Source organism: Elaeis guineensis, chromosome 11 (assembly GCF_000442705.2).
Source record: "Elaeis guineensis isolate ETL-2024a chromosome 11, EG11, whole genome shotgun sequence".
Classification (NCBI taxonomy): Eukaryota; Viridiplantae; Streptophyta; class Magnoliopsida; order Arecales; family Arecaceae; genus Elaeis; species Elaeis guineensis.
In genome coordinates this window covers 121,049,098-121,064,727 of record NC_026003.2, presented here as the reverse complement: position 1 = coordinate 121,064,727, position 15,630 = coordinate 121,049,098, and the positions used below count along the sequence as shown (strand labels likewise).

Here is a 15,630-nt window from a genome sequence, read left to right as displayed (position 1 = left end):
AAGTGTTTCCATCTTTTTCTTCCATCCGCCGACAGATAAAATGCATATCTAATGATTTACGCCGCATCAAGGACACGGATCAATCCTTATTCCTCGGCGTGAAAGATACAACCCGCACCCGATGCAATACCTTATACAGGCTCATATCTAACCCTTCCATTTAGACCCATTTCAGCGCATATGCAGTCACACAAATTAAAGTCACAGCATACAAAATGGACCTGCGCGCCTTAAATACCTCCTACGTGCATGCATACAAGAGAAGACCACCTCGATCGTGGCCTCCCGCTCTTACCAACCTGGTTGGCCGCTTGCCCGTCTTATCAGGCACCGCGCACCGCAGTCTTGCCATCCAAATCCACTCCATCAGCCCACTGCAAATGCGTCACCCAACCGGCCCTGCCACGACTCCATTTTAACCTTAACATAAAAAAAAAAAGGGGGGGAACAAATTCCTTCCTTTCCTTCCACAAGCATCGACCCACTTCCGACACAAAAGTATAGCATCAATTCCTGTCACGCATTGTTACCAAAAAAGAAATTCCTGTCACGCATTCGCTCCATGATCATCCTAGAGAACCTCACCACTTTTTTATATTCTCAGGCATCCCGAAGGCAATTTATAGGCTTGGCCGACACACACCAGGAAGCAAAAAACAAAGATGGGGTGGTTCTTTGGTGAGAGAAGAGGACCCCAATGGAAGCAAGGGTGGATGGAGCGGGTCTTGTGCTCCAGCTCCCTCCCTCCTCCCTCTCTCGTCCTCATCTTCGCGATCGTGATGCTCTTCCTCTCTATCTCATGGCAGATAGACTACAGGACTCAGGTGCGCCGCGCCGAGGTCGGCTTTCGCCTCCTCCTCTTCATTCTCCCCGTCGCGCTCATCGTCGTGGCCAGTTTTGTGCTTTTGGATAGGAAATTCCTGTTCCGGCTACCGCGGCCCGAGCAGGAGTCGGCCCACCGGGCTGGCAGCTCGCCGTGGGGGGTGGCGGTGCTGGTGGTGCTCCTCTTGTTGATGATCTCCTATCAGTCTACCTTCCACTCTCAGTGGTTCCGCCCATTGTGGAGGGCGGATTAGTATTTTAGCCTGGTCAAGGGTACTGTACAGTTATCATCATGCGCGTCTCCTATCTTTAACTTATATACATGTATGTGTATATCTCCAAAAGTCCTGGTTTTGTAATTAGAAATAAATCGTATATGGAGATGTGCTGGAGTTTGTATTTGTCACTTGGGCATGTGAATGATCATAGATGTTATGCTTTCAATCTTGGTCCAAAATTTCGAGTTTGCAACGGTATACGTTGGCCCGATCTTATTATCTTGACTGATATAATCCTTGGCTGCATGGGTTTGTGTTATATTGACTAGCATGATCCGGTAGATCCCAATGACTGGATACAATATCATTATCAAAAAATTTTTGTTTTTAAATTCTCTTTATTTTCAAAAAAATATTGGATTGTCTTAATTAGTAATTTGATTACAAAATGACTACAGCTCTATTTTATGTTATTTTAACCATATGAACTAACACTATTTTTACATAACTCTTGAAATATCAAGAGTATTTGATCCTGCTATTTTTTTTTTTTTTTTGGCATTTTGACCAAGATAAATTGATATTTTCATTTTATTTATTCATTTTGGGATCCATGATCCACCGGAACAAGTTATTTCTACAACATCAACTAATAGCATGTCATCCCAATTTTTATATACTTATCGAGATATTGGACTTTTTTGGTGATGCTAAATTTCATATAGACTCTGTTTTGACATCCTTCTTCGAAATCGGTCAGGAACCTTGCTAGCCAGTGAAAGGAAATCGACCAGATAAAATGGAAAGCGAAGAAAATATGCTAGACCTAGAGAGAGTTTACCGCTCATATTATCAATAAACTCTTGCATAACGGACTCCATTAAAGAGATATTTGCTTAATCCTTAAATTATATGGGCTTCCTCGATCAAATGATCTTTAAATGGACTCCTCATCTTACTCAAATCGAGGTGCGCATAGGATATAACACTGACATCCAAACATGTATAGTAATTCACCAAGATCAAAAATGGATCTTTGAAAACTTTAAATGAACATGAAAAACAAATATATTTTCTAAAAATGTATACCTAATAAATTACTTGTTAGATATAGACTTGTCTGCCTAAGCTTGAATCGATAAAAGCTGCTACAAACTTTAGATTTACTCTTCTATAACACAATTTACTTTCCTTAACCAAGAAGAAAGACATTTGCGTTTCAGTTAACACTAAACAGAGCTAAATAAAAGAGTTAGACTGGTATCTTTAAAAGCTAAAGGTGATCGATTCCTTCTCCATCTTTTTCCCCTTTGGCTGAATTATATGTTGTAAGACAAGATTTGGATGTCCTGGATTGTCCTGTCCTCCATATGATATCCATTGGTTTAAATTGTTGCATGACAAAGCTGAATTATTTAACTTTTTTTCTTGAAAAGTAAATTTGAGAATAACAAACTCATTTTTGTTCATTTAAAGGCTATTTGATTGCTTTCCATCTCTAAATATAGCTGTAACAAAAAAATGCTGCATTTGTATCTTCGGGTGTTTGTTTGACTTGCTTGCATTTGAATATTGCAACTGCAATTCCCATATTAGGTTGTTTAATGCAGAAAGAATGTGATCACCCTGCAACTGACATGATAAACTTCCTCTAGTATTATTATATAAGAGGCAACACTACTGAAACTAAGAAGCCACCAAAATCTAAATATGAGCAAAAAGCCGAGTTCGATTAAGTACTAGCTGAAGCTTATTTTCCCTCAAACAAAGAATAAGCACTAGCAGAAGCTAATTGCTGAGATAACATTCTGGGCATGCAGAACAGAGAAAATATGCATAATTAAGTATAATTTAAACTGCACCGTCGCATATCTCTAATAAACTGAAAAAATGCTTCTATGAACTGATCCTGGCTTTATTAGCTCATAGCTAACATATGATCCTGTAACCATAACATACAAGTAGGTACCATTTCACAATGCTGAAAGCCAATACATATGACCAAATTTTGTCCAGTTGGAATTAAGAGCTGACACATGTCCAGATTGAAGTAAACCAGCAACAAATGCTTCTATAACTCAACATCGCCGACATGTAAATAATAAACCATATTATTAAATTACTAGTTTGCATCAAATCCTCGATCAGCATCTCATACTTTCTCCATTGTGCATCATGATGTAAGCAGATATAAAATTGGGAATTGAAAATTAAATCAATTCATGGGATGGAACCACATGCCTTGATGCTGAGGAGCATATTTACAGATCATCAGTGCTGAAGGTGTTAGGAACCTATCAGAAAGAAACAAGTAGTTCAGTATCACATCTAGATAAATACTGACACCAAACCCAACATAAGATTAAATGTTACCCATCAGGTACCCCTAGCCAAGGAGCAAGCATGGCCTCCATTGTTGCATGCATGAGTGACATGGATTACTTGGTCTTGATTGGCTTCCTTTTTCAAGCTTACTTACCTGCTATTCTTTTGAAAAGAACAGCAACAAATTAATGCAGTATAATGTGAAAGACAAAAAACATAAACCAGAGATGGACCGATAGTTTTTCAATAGTACATAAAGTTACCTCCTCAAATCTCTTTGTGCATGCAATGTGGCTACTCAGATGCTTTATGTTCCTATTTTCCATGCGAAATAAAGAATAAAAGTTAATAATTGAACAACCATATAATTTTAACATAATTATACAACACTATGATGATTTGAGTAAAACTTTTCTGGGACATTACCTTCTCACTTTTGAAGCTTTAAAATTCAACTGGAATCAGCTAATGATTTGAATGGATGCATAATACATCAAAAAGCCTATAATTTCAATCACATCCACCATGACTAAGTGGCCTACGCACAAGGCGAGAAAGCACATGATTCTCGCTGCTAATGTCATCTTCATAGCCAAGAAGAAGGTCATATACTGATGTTTTTTGGCAAGTACTCTGTGGCATAGAATGCTTAAAAATATCGAAGCTACATACAAGTGTCGCAACTGCTTGAGAATGCCGTAAAATGAAGAACCACAGATTCAAGCTTTGTGGCAAAGATCAATGGTAAATTTTGCATCAGAATGGTTCTAAAGTCTCCATCTTATCCAACTATCAGTTGATATATGCATATCATGTAAATGAAAATGATTAGAAGCCCTTTGCTCAGCTGATCTTTTAAAATATTTCAGAGGAGTCTACAACTTACTTATTTTTCCTGTAGACTATACTCCTTTGAATTTTCTTCTCTCGGTACTCGATACAGCTCGAAGCTGGAAAACTCCAAGCTAATAGACTTTGCCATCACTGGGTCTTTGGCTTCATACTCTCCCTTAACCTGGTTAACAACCAACTCCGAGTCGAGTCACTATAGGCAGCTAGTCGTCTGGCTCCGACCTCCCTTGCAAGCTCCAAGCCTGTGATCATAGCTTCATACTCTACAATATTGTTGGTTGTTCCGAACGAGAATCTGAGAGCATACTCGATTGTTTCTTCATTCCACACATCGTCCAACAATCGAATCATATGAATGAAAAATGATTAAAAACTCTTTGCTCAATTGATCTTTTAAAATATTTCACATATTCGTTCCAAACATCGTCTAATAATCTTACGTCAAGATTCATCACAAAAAATTATTATTTTCTCTCCCATTAAATAAATCTTTCATAAATTATCAAATACCTTATACGTTCATCCCAAATATCATCCAAAATATATACATTTAGATCTTTTACTGTTTTTCAAATAATTTATCAAATATGTTTCATTTTCATTCCAAACGTCGTCTAGAACAAGTATATTTTTATATATATTTAAAAAATAATAATAATTTCATTCTCCTCCAGATCCGTTGCATAATCAAACTTTTGCCGACACCTCCCATGCCCAATTCAGTTTTGATAAGCACGCAAGATTCCATATATTTTTCATCCATACCAATCTTTGTATTTGTCTCTTTACAATCAAATCTTCTCCTGCATAATATACAGTGAAGCAGGCCATCGACACCCTGATCTCCATGGGGCCGAACGCTATTCCGCAGAACTACCGTTCCTCCCTCACTCTTTCTTCAGAAATAAATAGAGTTACCACACAAGATTTTTGAGAAAACAGCTAGCACTCAAGATTACACTTCAATCCTCTACATCAAGCACTTAAAAATGAAATCACTTCCCGACATACTTCGCCTATAAACATCTTGGACCAGAAAGCCACGGTATTCAGAAAGAAAATATGATGACGCGCACCTTATTTCTAATGTCATTCCAGGACTCGATCGATCGGTGGAAGCTACACCTTTCAAGTGTCCCGGCAGCCATAACCTAAATGAGTTCCTTTCTTCCCTGTGGCTCCCAAGCAAACCGCCTGCCCCCTGAAACAAAGCTCGGTGGGAAACTCCTTGCGATCTTCGCAGCTCACGGTCTTCGTCGTTTCCATACCGGACGCGTTACTTTATGCAGTGGTCCCACGCGTCAGTGCGTTGGTGCCCGGAGGGCGGTGTGGTTGCCTTTTTGTGGCGGACGTGAAATCCCCTTCCACTTCGCTTTGCTTCACTGCATAATTTTTTGGTTTTTTCAAAGGGAGGTCTCAACCGGAACGGGATAATCTTATTTTATTGATTGGATTACATCCGCCACCTGCTTCCATCAATATAATAAATTACTTTATCTTTCAAATATGCGCATAAAATTTACTAGAAACTCCTTCCACGGTTGATCTCCCAAATCCAAAAAAAATAAAATAAAAACAAAAATATAAGTTTGCCGTATATATTTGGCGTCTCGAAGTGTGCGTGGGCGATCCTAGTGTGACCACTTGGGACGCTTTATATTGGAATAACATGTTTCCTTTTTGGACCCTAGATGGATGGATGAACATAACCATCGCCGGCAATGCTAAAACGCAATGAACATTTTTTAGATCCTATTTTTATTTTTAAATATTAGATTAAATATGAATCATTCAAAATTTTAATGGAATGAAATATTTATATGCATAATATAATAAATATTTCAAAACTTATAATTATTTTATATCATAATTAATTTTTTAAAATTTTTTTCTTTCTTCGTGGGCTATCAAAGGAAGGTGCAAGGCGACAGCAACAATGCGGAGAAACTACGGATACTGTAGAGATTGGGTGAGGAATGATGATATAGAGAAGTTATGGATTGTCGGAAGGTGGGGGCATGGATGGTTTTGGAGGGACGGAGGTGTGAGTAGGGAGAAAATCCCAACAATGGGGATTGGGGGCAGAGGGATGGAAAAGCTGTTGGCCACGAGGGCGAAGACGTAGAGAAGCTACTGACCATGAGATGTGAGGATGTGGAGAAGCTACTGCAGCAGCCATCGGGATGGAGAGTTGTGGAGAAGTTGCCAACTATGGGTGCGGAAGGATGGCCATGGGCTGTCAAAGGGAGAGGGCGAAGAAGTTGCTGATCGTGGGGCAGAATGCGGAGAAACTACTGACCGTGAGGGTCCATCAGAAAAAGTAATAGTGCGGAGAGGAGAAGAAAGATGGAAGAACCGCAAACCACAGACAAGTAGAGAGCAGAAGAGCTGCGAGTGGCATCGACAAAAGAGATGGCAAACACGAAGAAGGCTCGAGCAGAAGAAAAAATAATAAAATATATAAATAATAATAATAATATATAATATATTAAATATCTTTCATATTCAAATAATATAAAAAAGCATCATAGTAAAATTCTTGATTTTTATACCAACACTGGATTCAATTTTCTTCATCTCCAAAACCACATGCCTGATGTCAAACACGACAGAAATTAGCACCAGCTCCAAGGGATTTGCCAATATTATTTAATGGAAAAAAAAAGCAGTAACAAAATGGTTACTAGTATCGTCCCTGAAAATGGGGAGAAAAGGGTTATCATCCCTCTATAGATGGCGAACAAATGAAAATTGCCACCAATACCTCACCAAAGTGGTCAGGCAAACATGCTGAGAAGCACTTTTGAAGTTTTAACGGCTTGGAAAGGTGGCGCCTGGTCCAGTAATGGCTTCGGTGGTAGAAAGATAGTTCCGAAGTTGAACCCAGACGATACCTGATGGCTGAGAAATGAAACCCGATGAGGTTTTCTAATTAGGCTTACCAATTCTCAGCTGGTGATTCCCAATTAAAACATACAACTAAAACAATACTGACCGAAAGCTAATTAGACGTCCAATTACAGAAAAACTAAATGCACTGATTTAAAGTGAAATGGGTCCAAAATCCACTCTCAACTTCTGTCATCACGATTGACCATTATTTCAGGATAGGAGGTAACATGTCAAACATCCTCCACTTGGTTCGATATGGGAGTTGCTGAGCAAATCTTAAACAAAGCATGAACCCGCATGCAGTGCAGTATACTGCAAACAAAAACAAGGTGGTGATAACAAATTCTGTCACTGCTTTGTATCAGGGATCACCGACAGGCCACATCCTTCATTCAGTGATGACCCTTAGCCTCCACCTTTTTCTGAGACTTTGCTTTCGCCTGAAGGAGCGAAAAAGAAAATATGACATTAGCAACTAATGAGTAAAAAACATAAATGCCTTCTACCACACAGGGTCACCAATTGCAAGCACTATGACATATTGCATTACCACCTCAGGACCGGATAGGGCTTGACTGACTAATTTTGCGCTTTCGGAAAGAAAAGGGGCAAAAGAATAGAAGCATATTAGTGTGATTACATGCATCAAGCCTTATCTCAATTATTTAAACTGTAGTACAAATCATCAATAAGGCATTCCCTTTCCAGTCATATTTCATGTTCTTGAAGACTGCAGTAATTGTTATGATTACATATGTTAGTCTGCAAATAGCTTTACAAAACCCCCATCCAATAAAGCCTGCTTTTTCTTTTCCTGATATACCTGTCGACATGCAGTTCCACTTGTTTACAGTAATCTGCCACGTCAGGAAGCATTGCTTCCACATTACATTTAATTCCTAAATTTACAACATAAAGTGTGGATAGAAGTGTCAACCACAAACCAATAGCTTTCTGTGTGTCTCCTCATCTTCACCACAGTAGAGAACACATCTATTGTCCACATGGATCCTCCCTTATGCAGCGAAATTAGACAAGGTTCTCACTTGAAAACTAGTCCATTTGAATACTTGGATCTTGTGTGATGCCATGGGATTCATGTCTTCTAACATTTAGGTGTTCATGCACTTGAAAGCATAAACTGTTTTGTCAAAAGAAGAATATGGCAACTTATGATACTATTGCCTCTATGCTGAATAATCACATTGTGATGAAAAAAAATGAAAAAGTGATTAGCCTCCGATTCTATGATACCTCCCATTTGAACCATTGTAGTCTATCTGTTTCTCCATTATGGACAAACTTTCACTAGAACCAAATTTGTTTTGCTATAACATATTAAAAGCACTTCCAATTCAAACTGCCATAAGTTTCTTTGCGGCCACCCTCATAGTGGAAACAAGCTTTCAACTTCACATATTGAGTTTCTAATGATACATATTGACCAACAGAAAGTAGGTTCTTAAAGTTCGCATCCATCCTCTCTATTAAGACCAACTAAGATTTCACAATTCCCATCTAATAAGCTGACTGGATTATGATCCTTCATGTCCAAAACATATCCTCCTCATTGGTGAGAAAACTAGCAGCAGAAATTTTTGATCTTGGGTGCTGCATCTTGCTCTGCGCTGTCACTTAATATTGCATCCGCAATCTCTTTCAATAACTATTATATTTTGTCAGAAATCAAGCTCCATTTGTTCTAGAACATAAATGTGGACATTTATTGGAGAGAAGCAAGCTTTATTGAACTTTAGGAAGAAGGGATTGCCACAAGAAGAATGGAGATATAAATTTCTACTGTGCTTTATCAACAAGCCAAAAAAGTGAAGAGAGAAAAGACAGAGAAAGAGTATCCTCAGAAAATAGAATAAACACTAGAAGACTGAAAGTGGAGGAGAATGGAAAGAAAAAACAGTGCTTTCTTTCCACAAGAGTGGGAATCAGGATCTCAGTAGCTTGATAGCTCCATTGTCAGCTCAAGAATGTCTCAGTTAGCTACATAAGGTGGTCTACATTGCTAAATGATTGATCATAAACATGACATATAAAACAATTGAAGGAACTCCTAAAAGCTGGAGATACCAGAACTTAAGGATAACAAATAAATAATTTTTCATTTATTGATTCTTCTATATGGTTATACAAGAAGAATGGATCCTATAAAAAAATTCCATTATTTGAACGTAGACATGATCGCACAAAATGAGAGTAGTAGGCAACATTATCTGGAGACATGACATCGTGTTAAGTGTTCAAGTGTCTCAAAGAGTTTGACAAAAATTGGACACAAAGACAGATCTAAATATGTGGCTGTAAATATGTTCAGGTGTAGGCATATAACTAATAATTTGTTAGACTGACTGCCTTCTAATATGATAGAATCGATAAAACTTTTGCTAAAATGTTGTGTTAGACTTGAAAACTCTTATCTAGCCTAAAGAATGCAGATAATACTCACCCCTCTATAAACATAAACAAAAAAATCTTTCTATGATAGCTTCTAGACAAAGTATATAAACTGTGAATGGAGTTATGTAGGTCTCATGGCTTCTTCTATTTTGCAGCACAACCCTACCCTCAGTTTAAGATCAACTGCAAACAGGTCTATTGACAAAGTTTGAAGGACTGTTAGCTCAGTTTTTACAAATTGACATCATTCAACTGCAGCACCCAAACTCTCCTTTACAACCCTACTATAAGAAATGAAATTTTGCTTGTATTAGCAACACGTCATTCTGAAACCTTAAATATTTAAACTAACTAATGTGATATCTATTACATACATTCATTATCTCCTCATGATCAAAATTAAGAAACATCATGTACTATCCCAGTATCAACAGGTTCCTAAGAGATTACATAACAAAATGCAAACTCAAGCAAAAGCATAATATGTATCAGCCCTAAATCAAGCAAGATGTCTCAAAAGTGATATAATAACAAAAAGCCACTTGAATAGTCATAACTTAATGAAGAAAGATATTGTCACAATAATCTAGGTTATTGCTTAATAATTTGCTAATATTGTAAAAGAGTGAATCAAGAATGAAAATATCAATCTACACTCTATCCAAAAAGAAAAAAAAAGAAAAGAAATGAAACAACTCCCACAAAAGAACAATGTATATTTTCTTCAAACGATATGTAAACAATCAGAATTAACCCAAAAAACACTGCATAGTGTATTTTTCCACATGCAGCACAAATCCTTGGCACAACGAATAGCTGAAATATAATGTTTTATGGCCCATACGAAAAGGCATCCAGTAGAGAGAGGGCCTGACATGGGTGTCCAGGGTTTGAAACATGGAAACAGCCTTTCCTTGGAACCCACCATAGTAGGAGCCTCGTGCATTGGGACACCTTTTTTTTATTAAGAAACATCTAATGATTTCTTCACATTCCATTATTATTCGACTCAAGTTGAAAACAGGTCGGATATTTTACAACCATATCCATTTTTGCATCCTATTCAAATCAGATTCAAATACAATTTTTTGTATCAGATTAGATTTCAATACAGATATAGATATCAAGGATATTTCGAATCCGGATCCAAATATCCGTACAAAACCTAGTCCTTAAAAGATACATCAAAATAACAACTAAAGCTAGAATCAAAACCCCTAACCTTTTGTTTGGTCGATAGCGTTATTATACCTCCTTAAAATCTATTCATGTCATTAAATGGAGTTATTTGAAGTATATTGTGATATTTCAATAATAATTCTTTTCATAAAATGATCCTTTCTCCCATGATAAAAACCTAGAATTGAGCTTTAACACGTCTACGTAGAACCTCAAATGTGATAAATGGTCAAGAGCTTCAACTTGAATACCTTTTCCTAAACAGATGAAGGGCTAACTTCCACAATTTTTTTTTTTTTAAACAACAAGAGGGATAACAATAAAATCAGTAAAAATTAGACGACAATGGACAACAATGATCACAAAAGAATGATATCCAAGATTCATGCAGAAAATTATAAAAAGATTGAATCGATAAAAGGGATGGAAGTGAGCATACCTTGAGATAGGAGAGCTTCATACTCCCATAGACAACGCCAAAGGTAAAGGCCGAGGCACGAGCCACCTGTTAGAACGAGAAAGGGGAAGATCAAGCGAGCGTGAAGAAGGAATTGACGAAGAAGAGGAAGGACAAGAGAGATTGAGAGCCGTACGAAAGCAAGGGTGCTGACGCCGGAGTAAGGGCCGGGAATCGCCATGGAGAGAGTGAAAACAGAGCAGCAGCGGCAGCAGCCAAGGAAAAAGACCTGAGGACGGGCAAAATGGGGCTCACGACTCTGGCGAGGTACTCGGGAATGCCGATCTATCGCCCCACCCTATAGGGGGCATTATGGAAGGCTAATATGGTCAATCGATAAGAGCCCAAGCCAACCCAACCCCAAATTAAACGGGCTGGTTTTATGACAAGGGCAAAAAGAAAATAGGGGGGCGGGGGCAAAAACACTGTAGGAACCTCCACCTCCCTCTTCTCTCTCACACTCGGACACTCTTCAGGCCAAAAGAAGAGAGGGGGTGGAGAAAAGATGGCATCAGAGGAGCACGTGAGGGCGTCTCACATCCTGATAAAGCACGAGGGGTCGCGGCGGAAGGCCTCCTGGAAGGACCCCGACGGACGCATCATCTCCGCCACCACCAGGGACGCCGCTGTCCGCCAGCTCCGCGGCCACCGCGAGGACATTCTCGCTGGCAAGGTCCGCTTCGAGGACGTCGCTGCCCGCCATTCTGACTGCAGCTCGGCCAAGCGCGGCGGCGATCTAGGTCAGCCCTTCTCCCATTGATTCGATGTGTCCGATGCTAGGGTTAGGGTTTTCTTGATCGTCGGGACTCGGTTGCTCCATCCTATGATTTGTATTTCTTTGATGCGTTTGTTGCTGATTTAGAACTGATCTCTTTTTATTTTATTTATTTTATTTTTATTTTTTTTGCCCCTTGATAAGATTAGACTTTTTTCTTGATTTCATTGAAGCACTTCTTCTGTGCTCCCCTTGCTGTTTGTTAATTGTTTTGGATGCATGGAGGGTGATTATCAATTTCAAATACATGATAACAGTTAGAGTTCAGCTTTGATGCAGGACTGTAATTTGGATTCTTTCTGCCACTGCTTTTAGAATAGAAATACTTTCTTGAGTTAGAGTTACAGTTCATGTTCAAAATAATTTACCATCCAATTGTTTCTGAAGGAAACAAAATTATTACCTTAGAGAGTGTTATGCCGGTCCTTCTAGAATGGATGTTTGGAAAGGTGACGAAGGCATTCTAAAAGTTTCATAAACATGAAGCACAAAATAATATAGTGCGACTAGCCATGACATGCCTTTTTAATAATTCTCTTTTTTTTAAAAAAAAAACTGATTGTTAATCATCGTTTTAGTTATTCTAATATTTGGAACTTTTTCCTATAGTAAATTAAAATGACTTTTATGTGGTTGGATGAGATACATCCTCTGGTTTGAAGCCTCATAACACTATATTAAGCATTCGAATAATAGAACTTACTTGTTCGAGATTTTTTGAAGATATAATTACTGCAAAGTGTTCCCCATACTGTTGGAAGTTGATGTTTCATCTATGAATAGTTTACAGATGCTGTACATAGCATGGAATCCTTAATGGAGATGATCATGGGTCTTACAATAGTGAATGCATAACTATTCTTTTTTCATTGTTAATTCATATAACATTTTTGCCGTAACGCAGAAAAATTGATGTGTGAAGCACGCTATTCTTCTGACCGTCTCTGTGAAATTTACGAAGACGACAAATCCTGTTTATAGTTGATTGTGCTTGGTAATATGGGCAATGTTGCAAAAGTTTGCTTTACCAATCAAATTCCACTATAGCATGGGCCTTCTGATCCATGCAGTAATGCCTGCCTTTATCATATTTGAAGCTTTTTAATATTCTCAGCGTATGGAAAGATCAGACATATTTTGGGAAGCATCTCTCCCCTTCATAGAATGGTTCCCGGAATCTCACAGAACTCCACAATCATCTCTCTTTTCATCCACTATGTCTAAATTTATCGAATGCTTTTGCTGTCTTTCCATTATCCTTTGCAGTGCATCCCATGGATGGATATAATTGCTTCTTGTCCTTCTTTTGCTAACTTCTTGTCTTACCTCCTGGCACGCATTCTCAGAAACAATTAAAATATATGGTCTGCATTTGTTGGCCATCAACTCCAGTTGGGGCCTTATGTTCCTTTAGTTACTTTTAATAGTGCAAATCACATGCCTTGTTGCTGTTTAACTGTATGTATTTTGTTGTTCTCTGAAAGGTAAGTGGTCCTCATTACATCTGAAGTATAGTTTGTCAACAGTTGCAGAGACAGAGATGCATAATGGATGTTTTTCTGAGTGCTGTGTGAATGCTATGCACTAATGTGGTTTTAGAGAACCATTAATTGCCTCAACCCCTCTTCTTTTTTTTTTTTAAAAAAAAGAAGAAGAAATGAAATGAAATTGTCATTCATGCCCCCCTTAGGATGCACATTTGTAACAGAATTTCAAAAGATTAAAGGAATCTTATCTTCCTCAGTATAAGCTGGTTCTGTTAGAACTGCAGGTTCCATAAGCGTGTCTCCATGGTTAACGCTCTGGAGCATTGCTACTCTTTCTATCAAATAACCATTAGCTTCTTGGTTTAAGTAATGTACCGAAAAGGTAATATCAGGAAGATTACGAATGTGTGATATAGCCAATAACAGAAAGATGGGAATGAAACTAGGTAGCTTCTAAAGTACATTCTGATTCACTATATACTCAAATTTGTTTGCCTGTCAAGTTTAAGTAATCCATCCTTTGTGCGTATGATAACTTGATAAACATATCTATTCATCTCTTCTTTTGGCCTTGTTGAGTACTGAGGCATTGACCCTGGTGTGCTTTGGTTTTTTTTTTTCGGTTGATATTCTGACCATGGTAATTTACACTGCTGCAGGTCGTTTTGGAAGGGGACAAATGCAAAAACCCTTTGAAGAAGCTACCTTTGCCCTCAAAGTGGGTGAGATGAGCGACATTGTGGACACTGACAGTGGCGTGCATATCATCCTGCGAACTGGTTGATGGCCAATTAGCCGGCCTTAAGCTTGGGCTCGGCCTTCCCTCACTATTTGCAAGCTGATGCCTTCTGATCTCTTCTTTCACGGATTGGGGCTTGGATATTATTTTAGTGCTGCAAAATCCTTGAAACCTTTTTCATATAAGCATGATCCATGCAGACTGTGTGCGCTAAGCGGTCGGTTACAAGATTGATGCAAAATCGTGCGATGGCCACAGATAAAATTTCTAAAAATGTATATCTACTGGGAGGGCAATCGACATATAAATTTCTTGCGTGGTAAAGGTGATAAATGTATCGAACCTATCTCTTTCTTGTATGATTCTCTTAAATCGTTATTTTTTTTCCGCTGTGACATAGTCATCTTTGCTCGAGATGATCACCTTGACTGCATTTGTGCTCAACCTTCTTCACAAAATGTTTTATTATAAAACTGAAATTTAAAAACCAAAATCCCCTACAAAACAGCGGGCTTCTACCAAGGCAAGAACTCGAAAGTTCAGAATCTATCAAACTGAAGGCCATATTTTAATGAGTCCGCTTATCCAGGGAATCCGGACACGAGCGAGTTCTGGCGTGGTGTTGCCATATGTTCTCTGTTAGAATGAAATGTGTTAGCAGACGAGCATATAGATATTGATATGCTGATTGGAAAATGAAAGTGACCTTTTCCTTTTTGTTGGATAAGAGGCGCAGAAACCTGCTCATTGTCTCGCTTACTGCAACACTAGTCACATGATTCAGACTTAAGTAACGAGGTCTTTTATGTTGTATTCAGAAGTTTGGTTTTAATTATCCGTAGACCATGCAAATTATGCAAAATGTAATTATATTTTATATTTTAAAAGGGTGTTTGGTTGAGGAATCTGAGGCTTAGAATGGAATAGGAATAGATAATTTCCGTTCTCACCATTTGATTAGAAAGGATTTTATTTATATTCTGATTCTGTTGTTGAATAGGAACGGCCCAATCCTTTTAAAAAAATCAATTCTGATTTTCTTTGAGGTTTAAATTTTCATTCATTTTTATTTCAATTAGATAATTCGATCGATTCAAATCAGATATAGCTATTCTGATTTTTACTCCAATTTTGATTCTGATCGTGGATCAAATATATACTAAGTTAAATAAACAGCATCATGTAGATCACCGAAGTAAGTTCTCCTCCATATTCCCATTTTGAGGTTAGCTAATCCTTGGACCTTTTTGTTGTTTCTTTAGGAATGCTGGAGGTGCGGTTAGGAATAATTGGAGTTCGAAATGAAAATGGAAACGAATGATTTTTATTTTACCTGTCTCGTTCCAATACCCATTGCTCAAATCCAATCCAGACTCTCCCAACGGTTTCAAATCTCATTCCGGTGGAATAAGTAAAAAAAAAAAACACCCTAATACGTACCATCCTTCCACATTCTCTTCCCCTACCCCCAT

The 15,630-nt window shown here is 38.2% G+C and overlaps 2 protein-coding genes and 1 long non-coding RNA gene across 4 annotated transcripts; 2 read left to right on the top strand and 1 right to left on the bottom strand.

Annotated features, from left to right (window-relative positions):
- Positions 1-598: 598 nt before the first annotated feature.
- LOC105054414 (uncharacterized) lies at positions 599-1,279 on the top strand. The gene has a single exon (XM_019853666.3). The coding sequence runs from the start codon at positions 663-665 to the stop codon at positions 1,074-1,076; it is 414 nt and encodes a 137-aa protein (XP_019709225.2). The 5' UTR covers positions 599-662; the 3' UTR covers positions 1,077-1,279.
- A 1,655-nt stretch (positions 1,280-2,934) lies between these two features.
- LOC105054413 (uncharacterized) lies at positions 2,935-5,526 on the bottom strand. 2 transcript variants are annotated; one of them, XR_012135427.1, is made up of 5 exons: positions 5,294-5,526; positions 3,792-4,534; positions 3,629-3,680; positions 3,414-3,527; positions 2,935-3,334 (listed from the first exon to the last, which is right to left on the bottom strand). It is a non-coding gene; the product is annotated as an uncharacterized lncRNA (long non-coding RNA). The 2 variants fall into 2 exon arrangements; XR_833581.4 differs by having other exon boundaries at positions 3,792-5,514.
- Positions 5,527-11,547: 6,021 nt separating this feature from the next.
- Positions 11,548-14,553, top strand: LOC105054412 (peptidyl-prolyl cis-trans isomerase Pin1). The gene is made up of 2 exons (XM_010935902.4): positions 11,548-11,897; positions 14,079-14,553. Exons 1-2 carry the CDS (start codon positions 11,663-11,665, stop codon positions 14,201-14,203), a joined length of 360 nt encoding a protein of 119 aa, XP_010934204.1. The 5' UTR covers positions 11,548-11,662; the 3' UTR covers positions 14,204-14,553.
- Positions 14,554-15,630: the final 1,077 nt, after the last annotated feature.